At 38.1% G+C, this 26,937-nt stretch overlaps 1 protein-coding gene across 1 annotated transcript in view; it reads right to left on the reverse strand.

Annotated features, from left to right (window-relative positions):
* Positions 1 to 26,393, reverse strand: part of LOC149554707 (Ribosomal protein S8e family protein) — a 48,035-nt gene extending 21,642 nt beyond the window's left edge. Inside the window, exons 1-3 of the mRNA XM_089828759.1 lie at positions 26,211 to 26,393; positions 25,821 to 25,940; positions 10,660 to 10,727 (exon numbers count right to left, since the gene is read on the reverse strand). Coding sequence (XP_089684885.1) covers positions 10,660 to 10,727; positions 25,821 to 25,940; positions 26,211 to 26,213 — 191 coding nt within the window. The 5' untranslated portion in view covers positions 26,214 to 26,393. The remainder of the gene's footprint in view (positions 1 to 10,659; positions 10,728 to 25,820; positions 25,941 to 26,210) is intronic.
* Between the last annotated feature and the right edge of the window lie 544 nt (positions 26,394 to 26,937).

Genomic DNA, 26,937 nt, shown 5'->3' on the forward strand with positions numbered 1-26,937 from the left:
TTTGGGTTTGTGTATTTAAATTTGTTGTGATTGACATCGGGACGATGCCTCTTCCTAGAGGGGAGGGATCTCACAACCCATCTTGCGAATTTCATTGTCTTATCTATATGGCGATCATGTGGAAAACTTATTGATTTCACCTAGTCAAACTTTGATTTAAATTTGGATAAATTAACGGATAAGTTAACTTCTGCAATCTGATGTGTTAATTAAGATGATTTAAATGAATACTTAATCCATTGAAATGTTATCGTAATGTTATCAATGTTAAACATGATTAGGCTTATAACATTATTTTATAAATGATGAAATGGACTTCTAGATGATGATGTTATAAGACATGTTTAATGATTATAATGCATTGTGGGTATTGATGCATAAATTATTACATTTTTCATTATTTTATGATGCTTAAGATGTCAATTAGTTATCTTTAACGGATGTTGACTCAATTTTATTTGCGAGTGTTTGAGTGGATGCAAGAACAGGTATCTAATGACTAAGTATATGTACAAAACCAATGTAAATGTTGTCTCCTTGTTTTTAACCTATTGTTTAGAGTTGGGAGACAAGGTGAAAACTCGATGGATTATGAACACATTTGTACAGGAAGAGTGGTGCTACACTTTTGCCTCTTTGGTTATGACATACTATCCATAGATGTAATGTCCCCACTTTAGCAGTCGACCAAGTGTGTGTGCGTTAGCCTAGTTCTACATGGTCCCTGTGCCTAGTCATCTTTAGTTTGAGCCAAAATGGAGTTGATTTACTCAGTCTAAGGCATACTTACTATTTTTAGTAAGTCAGCAGGACCCAGGAGAGGCTAATTTTGATGATTGAAATTGATACTCCTCAGCAAGAGCTATCACTCGTTTTGTTCAGAGTCTAAAAGCTAATATATTTTTATGCCTGAAGTATTATTAAAGTAACATTTAATTTAGTTATGAAATATTAAAGTGTTACTTTAATATTAAATTTTATGGGAATGTGTGCAAATCAAAGGGGTTGCCTAAGGGAAACATAAGTGATTATTTTAACATGTTTTATATTGCACATCTTTTATCCCACATTGCTCATGTGAAATGAATCGACCCTTGGAGAAAGAATAGAAGGGAGCTTTAGTGGCTTTATTCGGCAAGTTGAATATGAGAAGAAAATTGATATGTGAGTTGCAGATCCGTTCTTGGCATTAGATATTACAATAATAGATAAGACGTCTATTATTAGTTAATGGTTATCTTGTAAATATCTTAAGCTTTAGTTTGCTTTCGTTTTTTGCTTTCTCTGGAATAGAATGTTTCTATTCTTTACAATCGTTTCCTAGGGAAACATCGTCTCATTCTTTTGTATAAATTGACCTTTCGGTCTTTGTTAAATATAAGCAAGTATTTACCAATTACCTCGTAATATAGTATCAGAGCCAATACTTGAATTTTTTTTGAAAAATTTATAATTTCATTCGAAATTATTTGCTAAATTTTTTTGAAATAATTCCTAAGGTTTTTCTCAAACAAGCCCGTCTAGGGTTTCTGATTTTTGAGAAATTCATCCGTGCAGCTAGGTTTCTTTTTTGGAGTTTTTTCCTTGCAAAGTCTGCAAATCGCAAGAAGAATTTCATCTGCAACTCCCCTTTTTTTTCAAAGAGACCCGTCTGCTACAAAACATCTGAAAATCCGTGGCCTGTACTTGCGACTGGTTGACATTTAACTCTGCAACCCATGAAATTTTTTTTGACTGCAAACTCGAACTCACGACTTTGCGTTTTTTAAAATGCCTGCTCCTACCACATCCGCCACCGTTTGGAGGTCACACTGTGTCAAGCGTCGTCTCAGCCTGAAGTCGCGCTCTGGGAAACAAATCTGTCTTTTTTTTCACAAAAATCAACATTTTTTTCTGCAAATTAGATCTCCTTGGCCGCCGACCGTTTTTTTTCGAAACCCTAATTTTTGGAGTCGAAAAAATATTTTGTTTGCAAATTCTTGGTGGGTTTTTCGAGAGCTCAACTGGGTTGTCGTCCATTTTTTCTAGGTGCCTCAATTTTTGTGCCTCGATTTTCGAGCCAGCAGATCCAAAAAACAATAGCAGATTCCATTTGGGTTTTTCGAGCTCTCTTCTGGGTCATTCTCTGATTCTTCTGGGTCTTCCGTATTTTTGCCTCGAAGAATGTGCCTTCACAGATTTTCACAATTTTCATTGAAAAACGTGCCATGGCATCTCGGACAAATATTTTGCTCGAGCATAATTCCAAATTCAATGGTCGCAATTATGGAACCTGGAAGCAGCGCATCATCGCAATCTTCAAATATCGAAACATCGATCAACTTGTTATGGGTGTTGGGCAGCGTCCGACTTCTTCGGGTCCTGATCAAGATACATGGGATCTGCATAATCGAGAGGCAGTAATGCTTCTCAAACTATCCGTAGCTGATGACCAGCTTTCTCAGATTCCATCTGGCAAGATAGCTGCCGAAATCTGGACACATCTAAAAGGTCTTCATGAGACTTCCGACAAGAACAAAGCCTTCTTTCTGAAAAACACTCTGTTTTCTATTGTCATGGATGAGCGCACCTCGCTCCAGGCACACCTGAATAGGATTCAGGAAATCCGTGATCAGTTACTTGCCATCAGTCGCAAGATGGAGGAAGAGGATATTGTGGTAATCACTCTTCGGAGTTTACCAAAATCCTATGAGCATTTTATCGAGACTCTCAACATCACATCTACTGGTGTTGATCTAAAGTTCACTGATCTCTGCACCCTGTTGCTTCAGCAACATCGGTGGAAACAACAGTTGGGTAGCAGCTCCAGTTCCACCTCCACTGAGCAAGCCTTTGCTGCGAAATCCTTTCAGAAGGATAAGGGCAAATTTCAGCAACCATCTTAGCAAAAGTCTTCTGCTCCAACATCCGATGGTACCAAAAAGAAGAACATTCAATGCAACTACTGCCACAAGTATGGTCACATGAAGGTTGAATGTCGGAAACGCTTAGCTGCCCAGTCTAAGCAATCAGGTTCGCAACCCAAAGCGAACAGTGCAGAGCACACTGAGCAGGCGGAATCTACCTTTTACGCCTTCATGGCTAAAAGACCCGCAGATCATGTGTAGTCATCTGCCTGGTACATTGATTCAGGTGCCTCTCGACATTTCACTCACCACAGAGACTGGTTTACTGACTACCAACCTTATTCAGATTTTGTTATCTTTGGTTGTGGAGAAGAGTACACGGTTGTTGGTAAAGGCAACATTCAAATTCAGTCCGTTGGGAGGAAGCTCATATTCCTTGATGTGTACTACGTTCCAAGGATGGAACTAAATCTACTCTCGATCAGTCAGTTGCTGCGACATTCTCCACACTTGGCAGTCACCTTCAGTTCACATCAGTGCACCATCACTGATCGGGCAACTAAGTCTACTGTTGCAGTTGGTCTTGAGGATCATGGTCTTTTCAGACTTACTGATTTTGGTGATTCTCAGGACTTAGCTATGGCTGCTCGGCAATCTTCCATCAGCACACTTTGGCATCAGCGATATGGGCACTTAAATGTGCATTATCTCTCATAACTTGCCTCGGGATGAGCTTGTTCTTGGTTTGCCAGAGATTCAAACCCAACACCTTGGAGTTTGCGACGCATGTCAGGCTGGGAAGCAACATCGCACACCTTTCCCCAGTGGCGATTCTTGGCGAGCTTCTCAAGTACTTCAGCTTGTTCATGCTGATATCTGTGGCCCTATGGCCACTCCTTCTATTCTTAGGTACAAGTATTTTCTATTGTTTGTAGATGATTTCAGTAGAAAAATGTGGGTGTATTTTCTTAAAAAGAAATCCGATGCATTTACTGTATTTCAGAAGTTTAAACCCTTGGTTGAAAAAGAGTCTAGGAAATCTATTATTACTCTTAAATCAGACAATGGGGGAGAATTTTGTTCTAATGTTTTCTCCAGCTTCTTGGATACACATGGCATCCAACGCCAGTTCACCACACCCCACACGCCACAACAGAACAGTGTAGTTGAATGTCGGAACAGGACAATCACCGAGATGGCTCGTTCCATGCTCGAACATAGACATGTTTCGAAGCGTTTTTGGGCAGAAACAGTTAAAACTGCAGTTTATCTGTTGAACCAGTCACCCACAGTGGCGGTCAAAGGTAAAACTCCGAAAGAGGCCTAGTCAGGTCGCAAGCCCAGAATCAGTCACCTGAAGGTTTTTGGCTCTCTTGCTTTTGTTTGGATCCCTGATGCTTCACGCACCAAGTTGGATGCCAAAAGTCAGACACTGATGCTTGTTGGATATAGCAGTCTTCACAAAGCCTACCGCCTTATTAATGTTGAGACATCTCGTCTCATATACAGCCGCGATGTAGTCTTTGATGAGCAGCGAGGACCATTCATGCCTGTTTCTCCTGTTCCTGATCCAGTAGACCAGCCTATGCAGGCTCATGATTTGGGAGTTCGGCTTCCATTAGGTCCACCTAATGAGAGGGCTCCAGTAGCTCCTGTAGCTCTAGTCATGCCAATGATACCTGTACAGACACCTCCGACTTCTCCTGCAAGATCACCTCGTTTTGAAGATGCTTCACCTGAGTTTGATCTAGATTCTTCTGATGAGGATCCTGCTGATCAAGCATCTCCTAGTACTACTGTTGGTCATTCTCCTCTCCGACCTAAGTGGTGGGCTAAGACACTTGCTGATCTTCATGATGATGAGCTCATTGATGGGAGAACTGCTCGGAAAAAGAGAAAAACTACAGATTCTGTTAACTTTGCTCTTATGGCCAACATTCACAATGTGTTTGAACCTCAAACATATTTCGAGGCTAAAGGAATTCCAGAGTGGGAACAGGCCATGACATCTGAACACCAAAGCCTGCTGAAAAACAACACTTGGGTCCTTTTTGATCTTCCACCAGGGAAGAAACCCATTGGCTGCAAATGGGTCTACAAAATCAAATACAAATCAGATGGTACTTTGGATAAGTACAAAGCTCGTTTAGTGGCAAAGGGCTTTTCTCAGCGTCAGGGCATTGATTATGAGGAGACCTTTGCTCCTACTGCAAAGATGAGCACCATCAGATTAGTCCTAGCCATGGCAGCACAGTTTGGCTGGAAGGTCCATCAAATGGACGTAAAGAGTGCTTTCCTGAATGGTGATCTCCATGAAGAGGTCTACATGACGCAGCCTCCTGGTTTCAAGGTTGCTGATAAAGACCATCAGGTTCTTAGATTGGTAAAAGCTCTCTATGGTTTGAAGCAGGCCCCTCGGGCATGGTACATCAAGATTGATACGTATCTCAGTGATCAAGGCTTCAAGAGGAGTTCTTCAGACTCAAATCTGTACATCAAGACTACTGACAGTGACATCATCCTTCTGGTTATCTATGTGGATGATCTGATCATCACTTGCAGTTCGGCATCTTTGATTCAGGGAATCAAACAACACTTATGTCAGTCTTTTGATATGACTGACCTTGGCCTCATGCATTATTGCTTAGGTGTTGAAGTTTGGCAACAGTCTTCTGGTATATTCGTCTCTCAGTCCAAATATGCCAGGGCCTTGTTAGACAAATTCCAAATGCAGGATTGCAAACCTGCATCTACACCTATGGAGAAAGGTCTCAAGTTATCAGCCAAGTCTGATTCTCCTTCCGTTGATGATACTACGGATAGGCAACTAGTAGGCAGCCTCATCTACCTATCTGCTACTAGGCCTGATATCAGCTTCGCAGTCAACTATATTTCACGCTTTATGACAGCTCCTAAGGCTGATCATTGGATGGCAGCAAAGCGTGTGCTTCGTTATGTGAAGGGCACTTCTGATTATGGACTTCTGTATTCTCGGAGTTCTAATCCTAAACTCAGTGGGTTCATAGATTCAGATTGGGCAGGCTCTGTTGATGATAAAAAGTCAACATCTGGATATGTGTTCAATTTGGGATCCGGTGCAGTCACATGGACCAGCAAGAAGCAGTAGGCAGTTTCTCTCTCTTCTACAGAGGCTAAATACAGAGGGACTGTTAAGGCAGGATGTGAAGCTGTCTGGCTTCGTCGAATGCTTGGGGATATGCAGATGTCACCAGTAGGGCCGACTACTTTGTTTGTTGATAACGAAGGCATTATCAAGTTAGCACGGAATCCAGTCTTCCATGAACGAACCAAGCATGTGGATGTTCATTGTCATTACATACGACAGCTGGTTGAAGACGGGACTATAGATCTGCAGTATGTTCCTACCACAGATCAGACTGTAGACATTCTCACCAAGCCTCTTGGTCCTGATAAGTTTGTCAAATTCAAAGGACAGCTTGGTGTGTTAGATAGATTAACCATTAAGGGAGGGTATTACAATAATAGATAAGACGTCTATTATTAGTTAATGGTTATCTTGTAAATATCTTAAGCTTTAGTTTGCTTTCGTTTTTTGCTTTCTCTGGAATAGAATGTTTCTATTCTTTACGATCATTTCCTAAGGAAACATCGTCTCATTCTTTTTTATAAATTGACCTTTCGGTCTCTGTTAAATATAAGCAAGTATTTACCAATTATCTCGTAATATTAGAGGACATCTATCCTCTCTTGTGACATTCTAGACGTCATTCCCTTGGGGTTTGGCCTTTGGAATCCATTGTTATTAGCTTCATTATCAGGCAGATTGGATGTGTTTCTAGCTACACACAAATTGGGTGTGTTTATCTTCTTCTTTACTCATCCAACGCTTATGCTACTTTGAGGGAATGATTTTATGAAGATATTGGACTATTTGGAAGACAAAATACTATACAACATTGTTCACTCGAAAACTGTTCATGCGGCACTATTCACGCAACACTATTCATGTCACTGTAGCAATGGGTTTAAATAACATTTGCTAGAGTATTATGTCAATAATAGCGGAACAATTAGTGAGTTGATAAAATCTACCATGTATTTGATTTTATTTAATTCTGAAAATGACATCTTATCAGCAGTAACGCAATTTCCAATTTGCATATCATTGTACTTTCTTTTGTTCATGTTGGGTGATTTTCAATTCCATGCAAGCAAACAATATAAATGTCTCTTTTCCGAAGTCATAAGGGATTAAATTAGTAAACGAAGGAATAAGAAGTTGGATGCAAAATATTTGACAAAATTCCTATTAGTAGTTGTTTAGTTTTTGGGCATTTCTAGGGTGCCCATTATGGTGGTATCAGAGCTTTAAGTCCTGCCATCCTGTGAAGGCCTTACAGGGAATTTGGAATAGCCGGATAGAGGGAAACGTGTTTGACAAAAAGTCAAAACACTAAAGTCAAAAATAAAACAGGTTAAAAATGTGTGTTTGAGCATGCAACAGAGACCATAAACTTCCGCCATACCAAAGAAAGACAACAGATTCGGACTCACAAAGTGAGCAGTCTAGTTCATCCATGCAAGTGGACATAGAATCCAGTCATACAGACACAAAGGAGATTCTTTGAACAAGACAACAGTATGGGTGACCGAGATGACAAGAATACAGGACTAGGTGGAGGCAGGAATGCCGGTCCAAATCAGGAGGAGGTAATGTTCAGATGGGAACTGGGTATGTTAGAGCAGGGGCAGCGTATGCAACAGGAGCAAAATAGGCAAATGGATATGATGTTGCAGCTTATGGCTAGACAGATGGGCATCAATATTAATCCAGGTGATTCAAAGAATGGAAATGGAGGCAATGATATTAATGGAGGCTGAGGCAACAACAATGGTCCTGAGAATAACATTAATGGTAATAATAATGGACATGGCAACAATGGTAATGAGATTGATAACTTTAGACACATTGCACACCCAGCTCGGATAGCGAGCTCGAGACCTCTTCTACCCACCTACATACCCAAAGATCCGGTTCAACTAATAAACGAACCACAAATTACCGAGTTACAGGATCAGTTCAGAGGGATTGGGAAGCTAGTGGACCGAAGTTTCAGGCAAATATTTCCCTCAGAGATTATATGGACTTGAGGATGAGACACATGCCTAGAACAGGGGAGAGACTTATAGAGAGATTTGATACCAAAGATCTCGAGTTACAGTTTAAAGAGTTGGCACAACTCAAGCAGTGAGGATCAATTGACACATATATCAGTGAATTTCAGAGGTTAGTTGTGTTGGTTACAGATATTTCAGAGGAGATTAGTAGTGCTATTTATGGATGGACTCTAAGATCCCTTGAGGGGTTGGGTCAAGGGGCATGACCCGACTACATTACAGGAGGCCACTAAGAAGGCTCGGGACTTAGCACCTTCTTTTAAGAGTAGATTTCAGCCTAGGGATTTACATATGGCCAAAAGGGGATAATAGGAAGTTGGATAATGACACCCTAAATGAGTTGAGGAGGAAGAAGTTGTGTTTTCATTGTAGAGAGTCTTGGGACTTATCTCATAAGTGCCCTCTCAAGGCTAAGGCAAATCAAATGGACTATTTTTCAGTAGAGGAGTCACAGTCAGAGGGGGAGGACCAGCACTCTGATTCGGATGAGAGTAGCACTCCAAAGGAGAGCATCATTCCTCAGGATGATAGATCGTTGGCACGATTCACAGGGGCTCAGGGTCAAGGGTACTATCTAGGGGCAGAAAGTGATCTCTCTCATTGACACTGGGGCTACACATAACTTCATAGATGCATGGTTAGTAGCCACAAGAGGTTTGCAGACTGAGGAGCATGCTGGGTTTAGACTCATGGTAGCTAATGGTGACAAATTATTATGCACTCAGAAGATATCTAATCTTCACATTAGGTTTGGAGATGGCTATGAGTTGGAGGATGGGTTCTATGTAGTAGACATGGGAGACTATGACGTCATCCTCGGCATGACATGGATGGCCTCACTAGTTGAGTTCACACTCAACCTAGCAAAATTGGAGATGAGATTCCAGCATGAGAGAAGAACTATTGTACTCAGAGGACTTTCGGATGGGAGTTGCAGAGTAGTCTCTCTAAGGAGAATGCAAAAACTTTTTCAGCATAATGACATAGAGTGGGCAGCAGAGTGTTTCATTATGCCAACCCCACAAGAACCACAAGTAAAGAGTCATCCACCAGATATCCAGGAGATACTTGACATGCATGCCAAAGTATTTGAAGATATTCCACACGGAGTTCCTCCTGACAGGGGAATAGAGCATGTTAGAAGAATGGTGCTACACCTCTACCTCTTTGGCTATGACATACTATTCATAGATGTAATGTCCCCACTTTAGCAATCGACCAAGTGTGTGTGCGTTAGCGTAATTCAACATGGTCCTGAGGGCTAACGAAGGGTTTAAACGGATCTTAGAGTGTTTTGGCCTAATCATCACCAATTTGGGCCAAAACGGAGTTGATTTACTCAGTCTCAGGCATACTTACTATTTTTAGTAAGTGAGCAAGACACAAGGGAGGCTAATTTTGGTGATTGAATTTGATACTCCTCGGCAAGAGCTGCCACTCGTGTTGTTCGGAGTTCGATAGCTAATATATTTTTATACTTGAAGTATTATTAAAGTAACATTTAATTTAGTTGTAAAATATCAAAGTGTTACTTTAATATTAAATTTTATGGGAATGTGTGCAAATCAAAGGGGGCACCTAAGAGAGACATAAGTGATTATTTTAATATGTTTTATATTACACATCTTTTATCCCACATTGCTCATGTGAGTTGAATCGACCCTTGGAGAAAGAATAAAAGAGAGCGTTAGTGGCTTCATTCGGCAGGTCGAATATGAGAAGAAAATTGATATGTGAATTGCAGATCCATTCTTAGCATTAGAGGACGTTTATCCTCTCTTGTGACATTCTAGACGTCATTCCCTTGGGGTTTGCCCTTTGGAATCCATTGTTATCAGCTTCATTATCAGACAGATTGGGTGTGTTTCTAGCTATAGGCATACTTGATGTTTTGCTCATATCTTCTTCTTTACTCATCCGATGCTTATGCTGCTTTAAGGGAATGATTTTATGAAGATTTTGGATTGTTTGGAAGACAAAATACTGTAGCAACACTGTTCACACAGGTACTGTTCATGCGGCACTATTCATGTCACTGTAGCAGCGGGTTTAAATAACATTTGCTGGAGCATTATGTCAATAATAGCAGAGCAATTAGTGAGTTGATAATCTGCCATGTATTTGATTTTATTTAATTCTAATAATGACATCTTATCAGCTATAATACAATTTCCAATTTGCATATCATTGTACTTTCTTTTGTTCAAGTTGGATGATTTTCAATTCCATGCAAGCAAACAATATAAATGTCTCATTTCCAAAGTCATAAGAAGTTAAATTAGTGAACGAAGGAATAAGGAGTTGGATGCAAACTGTTTGACAAAATTCCTATCAGCAGTTGTTAAGTTTTTGGGCATTTCTAGGGTGCCCACTACAATAAAATTCATTAGCTTGCCAATTGAAGAATACGACTTCAAACAACAATAAATTGTAATGCTTATTTACTTTGACAAATGCTTATCATGATTTTGAAAGGAATATTGAGTATATCAAACAATACTGTAGCATCAGTCTCGCTAAAACTGCTGGTCTCCACAGACAATGGTTTAATAAAGTTACTTGCCTAACTTAAGGGTACTTGGCTGAAAAAAGCATTTGATTTCTAGAACTGTTTGTAAAACAGACTGAGAATCCGCAATTTTGAAGCACTTACGTTTTCTTCATCAAAGCTTTCTCTGCATAACGCTTCTTTGCAAACATCTTGCCTTTGATACCAAGAGCCTGAATAAGTAAAACGTAATTACAAGTTAGAAAAGCATTCCTGGTGGCATCATCAGATTCTTTTCATTATGATCTACTCGGTGATTTCCTGTCTGAACTAAACTCATAATAGGAGATGAGCATTAAAAATTAAACAATCATGATATGGAACTTTTTTTGTAATCAAAATTTTGTTCCTACCAGCTATTCACTGACAAATGAACTACTATCCGAAGAAAAAGAAAATGAAAGAAAATTTGTCCATCAAATTTCTTTACATTGATGTATCAAGCCCTTCTGAACTTCCTACATGACACTGGTGTAATTACTAAACTCCTTGTCAATAAGTACAATCATTTCCAAATAAATAAGTACATTAGAAGCCCAATATGATCAGAAACAGTGAAGCACATGAATTAAATTTGTATTCTACCAAAAAGTATTCACAGAAAAGCTTAAATAGAAGTTCTCAAATAAGATCTTGCAATTTCTTTTATTCCTGGTGAATCTAAAAATCATTGAAAATTAAACTTACCACAAACATTTAAAAATAATAAAATATCCATGCCAACCTTGTTGAATTATTTTTTTTAAATTGCTAAGCAATAAGCATTACATGAAGAAAACAATGAATATATATGAATGGAAACATGATGAGGGAGACTAAAATGAAACAATTAACATGAAAACAAAAACCATACTAAAATTTATATTTATATGCAAACAAGTGTTTAATTTTACCTAATTTCTTGCCATCACTGTTTCATTCAAACTATTAATGCATTTTTTAGGATTTTGACCCCAAAAAGGGCAACTTCACATCAACAATGCTAGGGATTGCTGTGCCTAGAAAACCACTTTAGTTTTTAATAGTAAAAAGTAAAAGTTTTCAGCTGCACCAGATGGAAAAGCAGCATTTTTTCACAAGTTTTTCCAATTCAAATACAACTATTGAATTCCACTTATATATAGGCTCAATGAGTCGATCCTAGTTCCAAGTAATGCTACTATCATATAAAGCTTAAATCATTTTGATATTTAAAATTTATTATTTAAAAGTTCACATTGAATTATTAATTATCAGTTAAGTTCTCAAATCCGTATTAAATTTTATATGTCCTGCACAGGATATGTTTGTCTACATAGTGGTTATAACTTATACCTCATATGAAGTCACTGAAGCAGCACATTGTGCTCTAATCGGAATATTTCAGAGAAATGGGAAATATGAATAAAAGTATTTGTGGATCTCCCTATTAACAGTAAACACACAGAAGGAAGAACGGCAAAAGGCAAAGGGAAATCTAAAGATCGGATTGCTGATGCTCCTAGAAGAAAAATATCATTTGACATGGATGGCATAAATTTGTCAAATGCTTAACAAAAAATGGGCAGACCACTTGCTTAAAATCAAACCAGCAACATAATGACCTTTCTATAGTCACTAGCAAACATTACTTGTTCTCTGTGATTGGGGAAGTTGTCCTTAACTCTTTCACTCACATTTTTCTCGACTTGGTGGTCAACACCTCCAAGGGATGCATGACATGGCTCAACTGCCTCCTATGGGTCAGGTTAAATCTGACATTTGTATCAAGCATTGACAGTTCAAGCTTTTGGCACAACCGCAAACGATTCCAAAAATCGCTATCAAAGCCTCAGTCATGGGTTAAAGTCTCCCTTCAATGGGTGTTAATGGCTCAGTCAGTGTTGAGGGGGAGATTGTTGACTTCGTGGTCAGCAACTCCTTGGGGACTCCTTATATGGCTTAACCACCTTTGCAGGTCAAGTTAAATCTGGTGTTTGTATTGGATGTTGACAGTTCCAGTTATAAGCATAACGGTAAATGATTCCAACAAATTTTACTCAATATCAATACACCCCCACAGTAGTTGCTCCAGGAATGATTGATAGGATGAGTATGTAAACTTGTCAAAAGGTATTTGATCAGTCCTAGTCTATGACCAATCCACTTCTCTACATAGGGACCTTGTCCACCTGATCAAAAGAGACACGAGTTCTAGCATATAGGGGAAAAAACGCCCTTGGTGCTCTCTAATTACCCTAATAGTTTTCAGGCCCTACTTTTAGAAATAAAAAATGGCAACTTGAAATAGTGACTACAGCACATAGCGAACCAACAAAAGATTTGATAGGGTTCGAAAATCCTGAAGCAATTTCAAATGGAGGATTACCAATGAAACCCAGGGACTTGCAGGCCCCCTCAAAACCTTTAAGTACCCGTCCCTGCACCGGGAACTTGGAGTACCCAAGTACCCCCACCTCTGCCATTCCTCAAACACGCCACTGCTGGGATGGGTACTTGAATTTCTATTTTTATTTTTATTTTTGAATGTTGCTATTGGGTACCAGGTAATTGGAGTACCCCAGTTACCCCGCCTCTCCCATTCTGCAACCATGCCACCATTGGGATGGGTACTTGAATTTCCTATTTGAATTTGACTTTTCGAATGTTACTATTTGGTATGCACTATATTACTATGTTGAATATTCAATGGTTCTAGTTTGTGTTGCAATTTGTCACATTCAAGTAGTTCAATTTGGTATATTATACTGAAAAATCATTTTATAACTAGCATTTCAAGCTCTATAGGTATTGTATACAACACCCCTCCCTACCCCACCGTCCTAACGTACCCCAGCACTAATCTTACACTGAGGATTACAAAGATATGGCTGCACAAATGATCGTTAATCTGAAGTGTGTAACAGCTTCAGATTCAAATGTGATTAATCTTGTTAATGTTATGGTAGCTATGATTGGAATCCTTCAGGCCAACATAATAAAAAGGTTGTGACAATATAATTATAATTGATAACATAATTTATGGTGATACAATTATTATAATATAGTTATTATAATAATATAATACTTCTTATATTATATAATAATATGATGCAGTACAAGGTAGGAGAATCCCCAAAGGAGATGTCCTAGCCCCCAGCAAATAACCACACAGCAGAAGAATAACAATAACGTAGAGATTTAGATCCAAAATAATGTCAATTCTCATAATAAAACCATAATTTACATCGAACATGCCCTAATGTAAGGCCTTCTGGTTACGGCCAAATACATAAGCAAATACAGCAACCGCTTTGCAAGATCTCGCTAGATCCAAACCCTAGTTAGCCAAATCTCTAACACAATAGCACTTTGGTAGAAACCTCCAACAAGACCTAAACTTGTGTTCACAAGCCACCAAGCAATCTCCTTATTTCCCAAGCCGTAGCTACTAGCTCGACTCATAAACTTCACTCCTCTCAGCTACTCCATGCTGAACTAAATAATGAAACTCTAGAATCCACAAGACCCTCTACTTATACTAAACCAAGCCACAAGTCAACCTAGCATAAAAGAAATTAAATAAACACTCTCATTAAATACACCTTCAAGTCACAAGTCGGCTTGGCAGCAAACATTAAATACATGAAATAAGAAACTTTCCACTAACTTCTAAAATTCCACTTATACACCTCAATAAATGAAATACCAACTATTTTTCTTTTTATGGCACCCATGCACCTCGGCTAATGAAAAAGCCTTTTTCTCCATTTTTCCATTTTTATTTTTATTTTTTCTCTAATTTTTCGTCACTTTCTCTCTCCTCCACAAATTTATTTATTTTTAAATTTAATTATGCCCCATTTTATTTTGTGATGCAAGATGCTCCTACATCAGACTCCCAGGTAGATAGAAACGTATGTCCCATACATTAATGGCAAAAGAAATATCTGCACACAACTTCATCTTCACCAAAGGTTTCCAATCCATCCTAGATAGAAGAACAAATCTGAAAATCAACCATCTATGCTTCATCCACTCAAACACCAGAATCGAATAAATCTCAACAACCCAATCAGCAATCTCACTCCTAGGAACAAACTGAACATGATGCTTCACCAACAATCTCTGCAACTGATCACAACCACCAACAATATCCTCAAACATGAAATCCATGTCAGCAACATAACTCCTGAACCAAATCAGCAACATGTAAGCTCAAATCCACAATAAGAGCATTATGTAAATCCTCAACCACATCGACAAATAGTGAATCTACACCAGCAACATCCAACTCCACATCAGTAGAAACATCCATATGTGAATTCTCACAACCAGCAATCTCATCATCCACAATAAGATGCTCTGCAATTTCATGTCAGATCAATCTAACTAATCATGAAAACAAATATCCTCCTCAGCTTTAGTGAAGTCATCATTTACCACTTCCTTAACAACAAAGTGTCTTCTCCTCTGCACAATCTTCTTAACTAGCCAGACCACTCTCTTTCGGATCGGTAGACTCCAACTCCATAAATCTCTACGAAACTCAATTATCCCTTCTTTAACTCAATCGATCAAACTAGCTTCCAAACAAGCAAATGTCTCTAAAATCTTCTTCTCCACTACATCATAGAGATTTGCAATCATCCCAGGGTCCAACCTTCTCGAAGGCATCTTCCAAGATCTTCGCAAACCCTCTACAATAAATCCACACTCTTAACAATCACCAACTAGATCAAACCTTCAGTCAGCAAGATCAAATATCTATCTTTGCAACCAATGATCCATCTGCAAGTCCACTACAATTGTAAGTTAGAACCACAATCTGCTACCTCAGAACAAAGATATCTAGGACTACAGAAGGATCAATCCACCACAAGATCGAACTCTGCTCTAATTCCACTTGATGCAATACAAGGTAGGAGAATCCCCAAAGGAGATGTCCTAGCCCCCAGCAAATAACCACACAGTGGAAGAATAACAATAACACAATGATTTAGATTAAAAATAATGCCAATTCTCATAATAGAATCATAACATTTACATCCAACATGCCCTACTGTAAGGCCTTAAGGGTTACGGCCCAATACATAAGCAAATACAGCAACCACTCTGCAAGTTCTCGCAAGAGCCAAACCCTAGCTAGGCAGATCTGTAACACAACAGCACTCTGGCAGAAATCTCTAACAAGACCTAAACTTATTATTATATTATATTAACATATAAAGAGAAGAGTAGTGACCCTTGGTGAAAGGGCACCGCCGATAAATATGTAGGAAGAAAAATTCTTTCTCTCTGAATATCAGATAAAATATATACAATATCCTATCACAGACAATCTTAGAAAACACATGGTACCAAAGTGAGTTAGCGCTCTCATGAATGAGATAGAAGTTCAAAAGATGAGAGGTCTGTACTGAAGCAAAAGAGAATGCAAAACAATGATCAATGCTTGAATGAATCAGTTGGTATCAAATTTATAATTCAGATGTAATAAAGTTTGAATCAGTATTGTGTTTTCTGTGAGCCCAAGTTTATTTTGGCCAATCATTAATATTTCAGCCAAGCTTAAGATAGGTGAATATTCTTTGGAGAGGCCCACTTAATATTTGTTGTGAATATATCCGGATGGTAAACTTGCAATAATAACCTTAATATTAATTTTTGTACCAATTCAAATATTTGAGAGTGCTATAAAGTTTGGGAACTTTATTAGTTATTCGGAAATAACTTATGGGACCGGATTGAGGTAAGGACAATTCTCTCTTAATATTAATTTTTGTACCGATTCATATATTTGAGAGTGCCATAAAGTGTGGAAACTTTATTAGTTATTAGGAAATAACTTGTGGGACCAGACTGAGGTAAGGACAATTCTCTAAGGTTGCACTCATACCATACAAATATTTATTGGTGTGAAGCGTCTAAGGCGGACCCCAACAGTGGATATTCAAATTAATACTTTAGGAATTTATATAATTCGGTCGAAATATTTATTGGTTGGGAACGTACCCGACGAAGTCAAGAAGGTCAGCAATAAATAGAGCCCGAATCAAATGGGGATTGAATGAAAGATCCGGTCAATGTGCCAAGACACAATGATTGAAGACTTATTGTTAGCAGAATAATCCGTGATTGGATTCTCAATGTGATCAGATTCTTGATGTGGTTAGACTCTTATTGTCTGCAAATCGAATGATTCTTATTCCTCTGGTAAAACTAGTGTGGTGTACTTCTCGTCCAAAACATAATGTTTGATTTATAGAGGACAGTTCGGGTTTCAATAAGATGTTAAAATATCATGTTCAAATCACAAAAGAAATAATATCAGGAACACGAATGCAAATTCCAGGCAATTGTAGAGCAACAACATCACCACGTCACTTTTTTCGATGCCCAGTTTTGCCAGCCCCGACATCGTCTTTCTACATATCAAATCCATCCCCAAAGGTCTAGATTTTCCTTGTGACGCCCTGTCTATCAAGCACAGCCTCTCTCACCTGTTCCATGTTCTCGAAGCAGTATGTGTGCAAGGGAAGATGGTATGGAATGTTTATATCCAGCAGCTTTGATCTAAACATATGCTCCTTCACTTGAGAATCCTCAATCACTATACCATTGGTTGAATCCTCTGTCATCAATCCATTGGGAGAGTTCTCCTTCACTTGTGGATTGTCATTGAGTACAGCAAGAGTTCTGGGTTGCATCAGGGGCAGGGACAGATATAGCTTTGGCTCAATAATATTGTATTGGTGATTTAGTGGTAAGAGCACGCAAGGCTTTCAATACCGAGGCAATTGGGTTCCAAGTAGAGTAGGATGTATGCAATAAGGCCACATAGATCATGTGGACCAATCTTGAAAGGGATGTGAAATAATGCAAGCCAAAATTGGCACAAAGATGTAACTTAGGACCAATTAGGGACAATTGCAAATGTAAGGCCAAATGAGGTTAAACCAATGAAATAACCCCTTGGCCATGTAGATAGAGTCAATTCATTTTGTATGGGGCGAATCTGATGTGTTAATGGTCCTAGTTAAAGTTTTACAACAAAATGTGCAAAAGTTGTCAAGTTGTCAAAATGTTGTCAATTACAACATTGACAACATTTTGCAATTAGTTGCCAACGGCTTCGTACTTTTGAATTCTGGTTGGGTACCGTTGGGTATGCATTCAAATAGCATTGTAATGCATTGAGCAATACTTGTTGGGGTATTGGCAAGATTTTGGAGGCAATAACAAAGCATTTTACTGCAATTTTTTGTGTATTTGGTCCTACAATTGTGTGAAACTGGATTGGTAATTCTGATCAATTCATAGATACAGTTAGTATGTTGAATTAGCTTTCTAATGAACTAGGTTTGAAGTTTTGAAGTAATCATTGAAGGATTTGGCAGCCATTTCTTACCCAATTGCTTGAATCCCTCTCAAACCTAGGGTTTGCGGACAAATTATGAGTTTTGGGCCTGCAGCCACAGGTCCAAAATTCTGAAACCCGTGGGATTTCAAGGTCCAAGGATGTACTATAATATTCTAGAGCCCTTTTTGCTGCCCAACCAAATGGCCATTTTTGGCAGTGAGCCCTAGGCCTGGCATATCTTATGTGAAAAGCTAGTTTAGACTGAACAGTGTGATTATGAAAGACAAAACAAAGTAAAGGAGGGGTTTGAACACCTTGGATGTGTTGGGTTGAATGTGTACCAACTATGGATGGTGATGGTTGACTTGGACTGTAAGAGGAAAAACATTGAAACCCTCTGCAATCAGCATGACAAACAATTAGGTCTTAAGCCTAATAGATAGCCTAACAAAACAACCCTGGTCAAATGGTCTGACACAGGCTTGAACTTTTGGGGTTTGATAGAAGAGCCAAAAGGGTGTCTGAATCTGAAGTTAGTTTTGGGAAACCATCATCTGGTCAAAAGTGGCAGTCAGAATACCAATTAGGGCGACCAAATTAGGGCTCTTAGGCCTAATAGGCAATTTGGAGGAAATTGGGTGTTTAGGGCACACCTGATCTTTCAAAGCACCATAATTTCTGTCAATTTGGTGAAAGAGGACTGAGTTGAAGGCTTGGTGTGTTGGTCTGAAGTTTTGGTGGTCAAACCCCTAATATGCTAAAGGGTTTACCCTATGGAAAGCAAGGGATTGATGATATGAGACTTGGAATTTGTTGGTTCCATGGTTAAGAGTGTTTGATAATGTCCTTGGTGTCAAGTTGAACAAGGATTCTTGAAGGAGAGATTCTCCAAGTGCTAGGTAGTGTGGATCCCCTCGGGTGTGTGTAAAGACACTTACTAAGGACATAGGTTTAAGAGACTAATGTAAGGTGAAAGACCATCAATCCCCTAGCCTCCTCATCATTTAGGCATTTGCGCAAATATAATGGTAAAAGAGTCATTAATATTTCATTGCCATTAATAATCTCTGAGGCTAAAGCCAAGCATTTAATTGTGCGATTTTGAGTTATCACTGGAGTGATATTGGGCATGTTTTACAGTCAATAACTATGGGACTTCTTGTCATCTGTTTAGAAGGAAAATAGAGACTATTGAATTACCTAATGAAGCTAGTGTTTGTTGGACGGAAATAAATATTCTTGCAGTGACTAGTTGGAAACAAAATATCATGTCTATTGGTGGATATTATAACAAGGTAGATTCTTAGCTGCCAAAGTCATTTGAGAAGAACAAAAAAGATCCACTGGAAATATTTATCTAGCAAATGTTAATCCTCTTAATATTAATGTGGAGTCGTTTTTGAAGAAACTCGTAGCCAGATAATTAATGTCAAAAGGAGTACATTTAATTCCTTTGGCGTAGAAGACATATTTGCTGGTGTAACTGCCCCTGATGGTATCCAGTAAGGGTTGCATCAGTTCTGGTCTGCTCAAGAGTCAAAGTAGTTTGTGCTGTTACTGTTTTGAACATGGTATGGGACCTTGGTCGTTGGGTTCTATATGAGTTGGTGTCAAGACTTCTCTCAGCGATTCAATTCTCGCAATCTTTGTGCAATTACAGGTAAAACCATAAGAGAGCTTCCTAGTAAGAAATGAACAACAATGATACTCTCTGTTGAAGCTAAGTCAGTCTACAGCGTCTGAGATGAATATTGGAGGCACATTGCAATTCAAATTCCAATATCACCATGTCTGGTTGTGTGAGTTTCCACAACTGTGAGAGTAGAGACCAGAGTTTGGGAAAAGGATACTGTTGCTGGCTTACCAACAAACATTTAGTGCTAAATTTGGTGGAGCACTGGCTGCTACTTGTATCTGCATGAGGGAACAAGCCAAGGATGGGTCATCTTCGCTGTGGCATACCTCACCAGCATTCCGGACCAGTTGTGAATTGTGGCTTCAAACTGAAGTGGAAGAGGATAAATAAGAAGGCTTCCTATATGTAGAACAAATTGTAGAGTCTGATTAATATCAGACTTGGTCAGTGGGGGTCAAGCATTTCGTAGGACCTTAATGCATATCAAAAGATTCCTGATATAAAGAACAGTGCTGGAGGAGTCTCATCCAGATCTTGTGACAAAGGGCCAACTAGCAGTCAGGGCCGTCTGTGTGGATGAGAAGATAAGACTCAGCTACAGGACTAACTCAATAGGTCCCAGCAATAAGAGATTGCATTCAAGGAAGAACTTGATAATTACTCCCATGAGACTGAGTTGGGGGCTGAAGACATTTATTCAAGAAGGATGAATCCACATTCATAGGAGTTTTCACAATCCATCAAAGGCAACCTTGGACGAGGAGGTCAGAAGGTGTCTGACATTTCATCATAAGCAATCTTTGACGAGGAGGTCTAAAGGTTGATATCTGTTTTAGAGGGAGCCACATCATCATGAGAATTTGTTAATGCATTCTTCTCTGTGAGAGAAGTTTGAAGTGCAAGCCCTTGTAGCATTTTTTCTCTAAGAAGGAGAAATTTGAGATATCAGCCCTTGTTACATTTTTCTCTAAGACAAAGAAATTTGAGGTATCAACCCTTGAAACATTTTTCTCTCAACTGGAAAAAATTGAGGTGTCAGCCCTCGTAGTGCATTTTCTTTTGAGACAAAGAAATGTGAGGTGCCAACCCTCATAGTAAATTTTCTTTGAGACTAAGAAAATTGAGGTGTCAACCCTTGTAGTGCATTTTCTCTCAGACTGAGAGAATTCGAGATGTCAGCCCTCATAGTGCATTTTCTCTGAGACCAAGAAAATTTGAGGTGTCAACCCTCATAGTGCATTTTCTCTAAGATGGAGAAATCTGATGTGTCAGCCCTCATAGTACATTGCATCTCCATTCATAGGAGTGACTATGGTGGATCCACCCTTTGGGAGTATCCATGGCGGATGTCATAATCCATAACTTCTTGTGTTTATTCACCATCTAGGAGTTGCTATGGTGAACATCGTGATGAGATGACAACATCACATTGAGTGATTCCGTAATGAGCACTTGTGCAGTGCTCATTTACATCTCCATTCATGGGAGTAGCCATGATAGAGCCATGCTCTGGGAGTAGCCATGGTGGACATTATAACTCAAATATCTGAGAAGATCCTCTCTAGCTAAGAGGAAGTGTTGATGTTAGCATTGGGAGGACGAACCTGAAGTTATCGAGAAGGATTCCTCCCTAGCTAAGAGAAAGTGTTAATGTTATAATATATTATTATTATTATATAAATTATACAAGATAATAATAAAATTATTATATTATATTGTTATATCAAGGGAAGGGTGACCCTTGGTGAAGGAGCACCACTGATAAATATAAAGGAAGAATAATTCTTCCTCTCTGACTATCAAATAAATTATGTACAATATCCTATCACAGACAATCTTCAAAACAAAAAAATCCCACATTGTAAAGGCAGCTGATTGGTTCCTTGATGCATTTGGTTAACGCAAGACTACATTTAAATTACGAAGTGAACGTCATGAGTTTATTTATGATGGACCCCATGCAAGAGTACTTGGGAGAACAAAAAGATGTGCTCAAATATTTAAACTGCGCAGTGGAGAATGGTCTGAGGTATTTGGGTATAGTGAATTGAAGAGCGACATTACACAAACTTTGGTCAAGTAAGCTAGTGTAACAAATAGGAAGAGCACCCCAAATTGTTGCTTTAGCTTGGGTTCAAGGATGGTATTCTGATTTGATAGGAAGTAGACTTCAATCTCACCTAGCACAACAGAGGCAGCTAGTACCACTAGTTTTGAGATGATTTGGCTTTGCAAGTTTGCATAGTTGGTTGATCAGGAGTTGGACCTCACGATGATAAATTGTGATAACTGAATTTGTGTTAAACTCTTGAAGAATCCAATGTATCATGGCAGATCCAAGCACATAGTGATCAGCTATCACTTCATCAAAGACAAGGATCAAAACGGAGTAGTTAATTACCAATACATTTCCACATATCAGTGTGTAGTTGATAGTCTGCCCTTAGTAAAAGAGAAGTTTGAGGCTTTCAAAAATAAGCTTGAATTGGTGCATAATTCCTTCCTCCAACTAAGAGGAAGTGTTGTGTCTTTTAGCTCCAATAGGAACTCCTGCACATGTTCAAATGGTCCAAGTTAGTCTACTTTGTATTTCACCTGGCGATTATAGTGAAAGTCATTTATTTAGCTAAATAAGTCTAATAATGTGTAGAAGATCAATAAGGATCCAAACTTATCTTCCAAGACATCTCCTATGTGAGATAAGATTTCTAGTTTGAAGGATTAAATTTTTAGTTGAATTGGTATAAAAATAGAAGCATAGTAGAAGATTGTAAACATTTCATTCAGATTTTCTTTCAAATATCTGAACTACTAGGTTTACCAAAGGATTGAAAATTGAATGTAAGATACAAAAAGGTTTCCATGCAACTGTGAGTTATATAGTTGTAAAGGTCTCATAGTCATTGCGCGTTTTCAAATGAATGAAAAATAGGCTATGAGGTTTAATAATCTGTGTATGCTTCCCTATTTGAATTTTACATTACTGTATGATGTATGCAATTTTATTTAGCATTAGGACAGAATCTCCCTTGATGGTACTAGCAAAGAATGAAAAAGGAGAGGTCCCAATAAATTGATCAAGTATATAGGTATTCCTTTTGCTCTCAATTCTTCCTTCACAAAGACATGGAAGTGGATGTTTTTAACAGTAAGGTATCCAAGTAACAAGGTCATTTGCTGTCTCTTGCTAACACATTCAAAGTCCATCAAAAGGTCTTGTCTTCTAACACTACAGTTTTCAACTTGTTAGCTAATGTATTCCTCTCATTTCAACCAAATGAAAATACTCATCAAGAAAAAAATTGTGGTCTGATGGAAAAGGCATTAAGAAAAAACATAAAGCTGCTAAGGTTTGAAAAACCTGTTATCTATCTGGAAGACATGAGCTTATGCTAGGGACTTTATTACAAGTCATGAGGTGGTTTCAGGTAACAAAGAATAATTTTGGTTTTCAAATCTATTTGGTCGTCTCTTGACTTTATTACAAGTCATGAGGAGGTTTCAGGTAACAAAGAACAATTTTGGTTTTCAAATCTATTTGGTAGTCTCTTGATCATTGGAATGCTTACTTGGCCTGCACTAGTGGTTGTTCTGCTAAGTTGTGGAACACAAAAGTATCAAAAGTTATTGATCAGATTCTAGGGAAGGAGGGGTTGATTCCTTGGAGACTCTACAAGAAAAGTTTCATATCCTAAGCAGTACAAGAAAACTTGCACCTTGTTTAGAAGAGCTAGAATTGAAAGGATGTAAGACGAGGATTCTATGGTTTGATAATGAGCTTTGGCCAACTGTGAGATGCATTCGAGGAAGTACGATGTTGAAAGTCTCTAATAAATGTTTGTATGCTCTTTTCCTTTCCTAATTGATGGTTTCCCAGGGTCAATTACCTGTAAGTATGTGGAAGCTACCTAACAAAGCTAAAGTGTGAATTAAGAGGCTTAAAAGAGTTCAGTATGGTGTGCTGGAGCTTGCAAAGTCCTTCTTTAGGTGCTAATGTTGCATCAAAATCTGGCTGTAGGTGCTAATTGTCATTATGTTGATTCCAAAAACTGTCTTGTATGTGGTAAATTGGAAACTACTTATCACCTAATTTATGATTGTTCCTTTTCCACATCGGTTGGGAGCTGTTTTTTTCCTTCTTGTGCTGTTTGGTTAAAAAATATATTTGAATGTTTTAAGCATTATCATTTACACTTTCAGTATTTGAATGTTTTAAGCATTAATTTTTATTTTTTAGCAGATGCACTCTCTTTTGGCAGGCCATTTTTGGAGTGGTTTCAGTTTTTTGACGGTTTTTGCCACGATTTTATATGTATTTCTGCCCGCACAATGGGCTCCCTGTGTTAGTTTTTGCCTGTGCGCATGAGTTTTGTGTGGGTATTTGAGGGTATTTTCTGAGCTTTTTCTGCTCATTTCAACCCACCCTCTGGAGTTGACTGCTGCATGAAGGGGTTTGGTCCTGTTATTTTGTGAGCCTGTCCTGTTATTTTGTGAGTGTTTGTGCAACCTGCAGCTAGGGCTTGAATTTTTTGTGATTTTTTGAAAAAAAAAAAATCATGGATACCTGCAGCTAGGGTTTCTAAGCCTTACTGGAGATTTTTTTGGTTTTTGCACAGTTTATCAGTACCGTGGGTTTCCTGCAACTTTAACCACTTAGAGTTTCAAACCTAGGAATTTGTCCAGAACTTTTCACAATTCTTTGACGAAATCATGGGTTTGATGAGCATTGCACCCTATATAGGGTTTCTAAGCAAAATTTGACTGATTTTTACTTCATAATCAGAGTTTTTGGCATTTGCACCAGCTGCTAGCTTTCAACTAGTTTATGAGAGAAAAATCAAAAAACATGTGAAGCTCAGTTTGCCTCATTTTTTGTGTAGAGGAAAACAAGAGGTACGGCATCGTTCACCAACATCATGTTGAAGGGCAATCAGCAGTTCAATGGCAGGAATTACAAGACATCGGTACTTGGACCAGCTTGTTCTAGGTAACTCTACTCGCCCTACAGCAATGGAAAAGAACAGGACAAATTTGATGAATGTAACAAGAAGCAGTTTTGTTACTGAAGTTGAACGTCACCGATAAAATGCTTCCAGAAGTGTCAGCTGGGCTAGTCTGCAGATTTGGGTGCCCCTAAAGAGGTCTCTGAGACAATGTCGGAAAAAGAACAGAGGTTTTTCATTTTTTAATGTGTTGTTTTCCCTAATGATGGATGAAAAGATGTCTCTACAAAAGCACCTTCCGAAGATCAAGGAAATACGCGATCAACTAAAGGCCATTGGTCACAAGATGGAAGAGGACATGATAGCGATTATGCTGAAGAATCTACCAATGTCTTGTGAACATGTTATTGAGACGCTCAATATAAACCTACATGAATGTTGACTTAAAGATTGTTGAGTTGTGCAATAAGCTATTGCAACAAGCTAGCAATAGTTTGGTAGCACCAGTGACATGTTCGGTGTGAAACAAGTATTTACTGTCACAAGCAAAGGCAAAGATTTGTTTACTGAGAAAAAAAGGACAGTGCGCATTTGAGGAGGGTTCCATGAAGAAGATCATCTATCACTGTTGTGGGAAGCTTGGTCATATATAGAGGTTATGTAGACAACGGTTGGCTGATCAGAAGACCAACCAAGGAGAGTCTCAGCAGCTGGATCTTGTAGCAGAGCAGTCTGAGGAGTCAACCTTCTATGCATTCATGCTTGAATGATTTGAAAGTTTTGTTTTCTCAGTTTGTTGTTTTAGTTCATTTAGTATATTTCTATTTCTTTTGTAGAAGCTTTCTTCATTGGCTATCTTTATAAAGAGACTTTGTCTCCATTTTGTAATTATCTTACAAATAATAAATTTTCATAACAATTTGTACATTTATCCAAATGGAGAAATAGCTGGAGAAGATGTAATTGCCCTAATGTACTCAAAGGAAAGCAGGTTATAGTCACGGGGTATGATCTAAAACATTAAAGTAAAAATTTGATACACAGCTCTCTCCAAAGTTCTATATTTTCATGAATATGAGTGAAAATCTACCACTATCAATTATAAATTATGTTAATGTTCATTAATGACCGAATTAGACAACTTCTGTAGAAAAAATTCAGCAGGTAACAATACTCATTGAAATTCCATGTGCCATGGCCGCTTATAAGATTTGTTATCAACTAATTTCAATTAAAAAATCATGCTTGAAAGAAAATGGCGAAGTGGGGAGTTCATAATTTTAACAAGAAAACATTTTTTTTGCGCCGGAGCTAAATAGATGTGCAACAACCAAAAAAAAAACCAGCTGCGTCAACAAAAGGGTACCTTTTGAGCAAAAGCAGATCGCTTGTGCACTTCACGGGCCTCCTTCTTGCGCTTTTTCTCGAAATGATCCAGACGGTATCCATGCCGCTTCCGGTGAAGTTCTATATAATCTCCCTGAGGCTGTACAAACACGAAAAATAACAGTCACGTAAAACATAGAAAAGAACACGTTTCAGGGTTTACAAGTAATCTTCGCCATTGCAGTCCCCTGCACTTCAATAACATACAACTAAATACAAATAATAAATATTATAAAGAAATAAGAAACGATTTCAAAACATCGTCTACATTCGAGGATCTACAGCGGGCATTGAACAGTACAAATCCCAAACCCTCACATAAGCTTTTAAACCAACAAAAATTTCATTTGATAGGAAGTAAAGTTGATACCATTTTGACGATTGGCTGCTAGCGCTGTGACGAGAATAGGATGTAGCTAAGAAAGTCTAAGATGCAACCCCTCGGCTTCGTCCCGTTTGCTGAAAATAAATGTTTTCCTCACTCTGTACCCTATACCCTGCGCGTGAATGGCTGCGGTGGTGATTGAGTACAACCTAAAGTTTTAGGTTCGCTATTTACACTATTGAAGATTTAGGATTTATACTGTTCGCAATGTCCGACAAGCTTTGCTACGGTCGTGCGATATAAGGAAGCTATTTGGGAGGAAGGTACATTTTTGCTATCTCGAATGAAATATATCTTTCCATTTTAACAACTGCTCCATAATGGCTAAAGTATTTGTCTTAAATATTATAATAGAAACAATTATATTTAATTATGTAATTAATTGTAGTTTTAATTATTTATATAAATTTGCTTAAAAAATAGTTATTAAGTCTTCTTCTTTTTTAATAGTTATTAAGTCTATTTTTAAAAATAAATAGTTATAAAATATAGTCATAAATTTAGATTAAAAATATATAAACAATAATTAATTTCAATTGGTAAATTATGATTAAGGTAGATTTTGATTTTTATAATTGAAATAAAAAGTGATGAGTGTATTGATGATAACAGTTGTAATTTTGCTTGTAGTCTAATAAGAGTCATTATAATTGTAAGTTTTTTTTTACTAGTTATACAATAAAGCATTTTTTTGAATTGCATATTTGTTTAA

The sequence above is a fragment of the Cupressus sempervirens genome, chromosome 5, assembly GCF_028749045.1.
Source record: "Cupressus sempervirens isolate cs-2001-9-10 chromosome 5, ASM2874904v1, whole genome shotgun sequence".
Classification (NCBI taxonomy): Eukaryota; Viridiplantae; Streptophyta; class Pinopsida; order Cupressales; family Cupressaceae; genus Cupressus; species Cupressus sempervirens.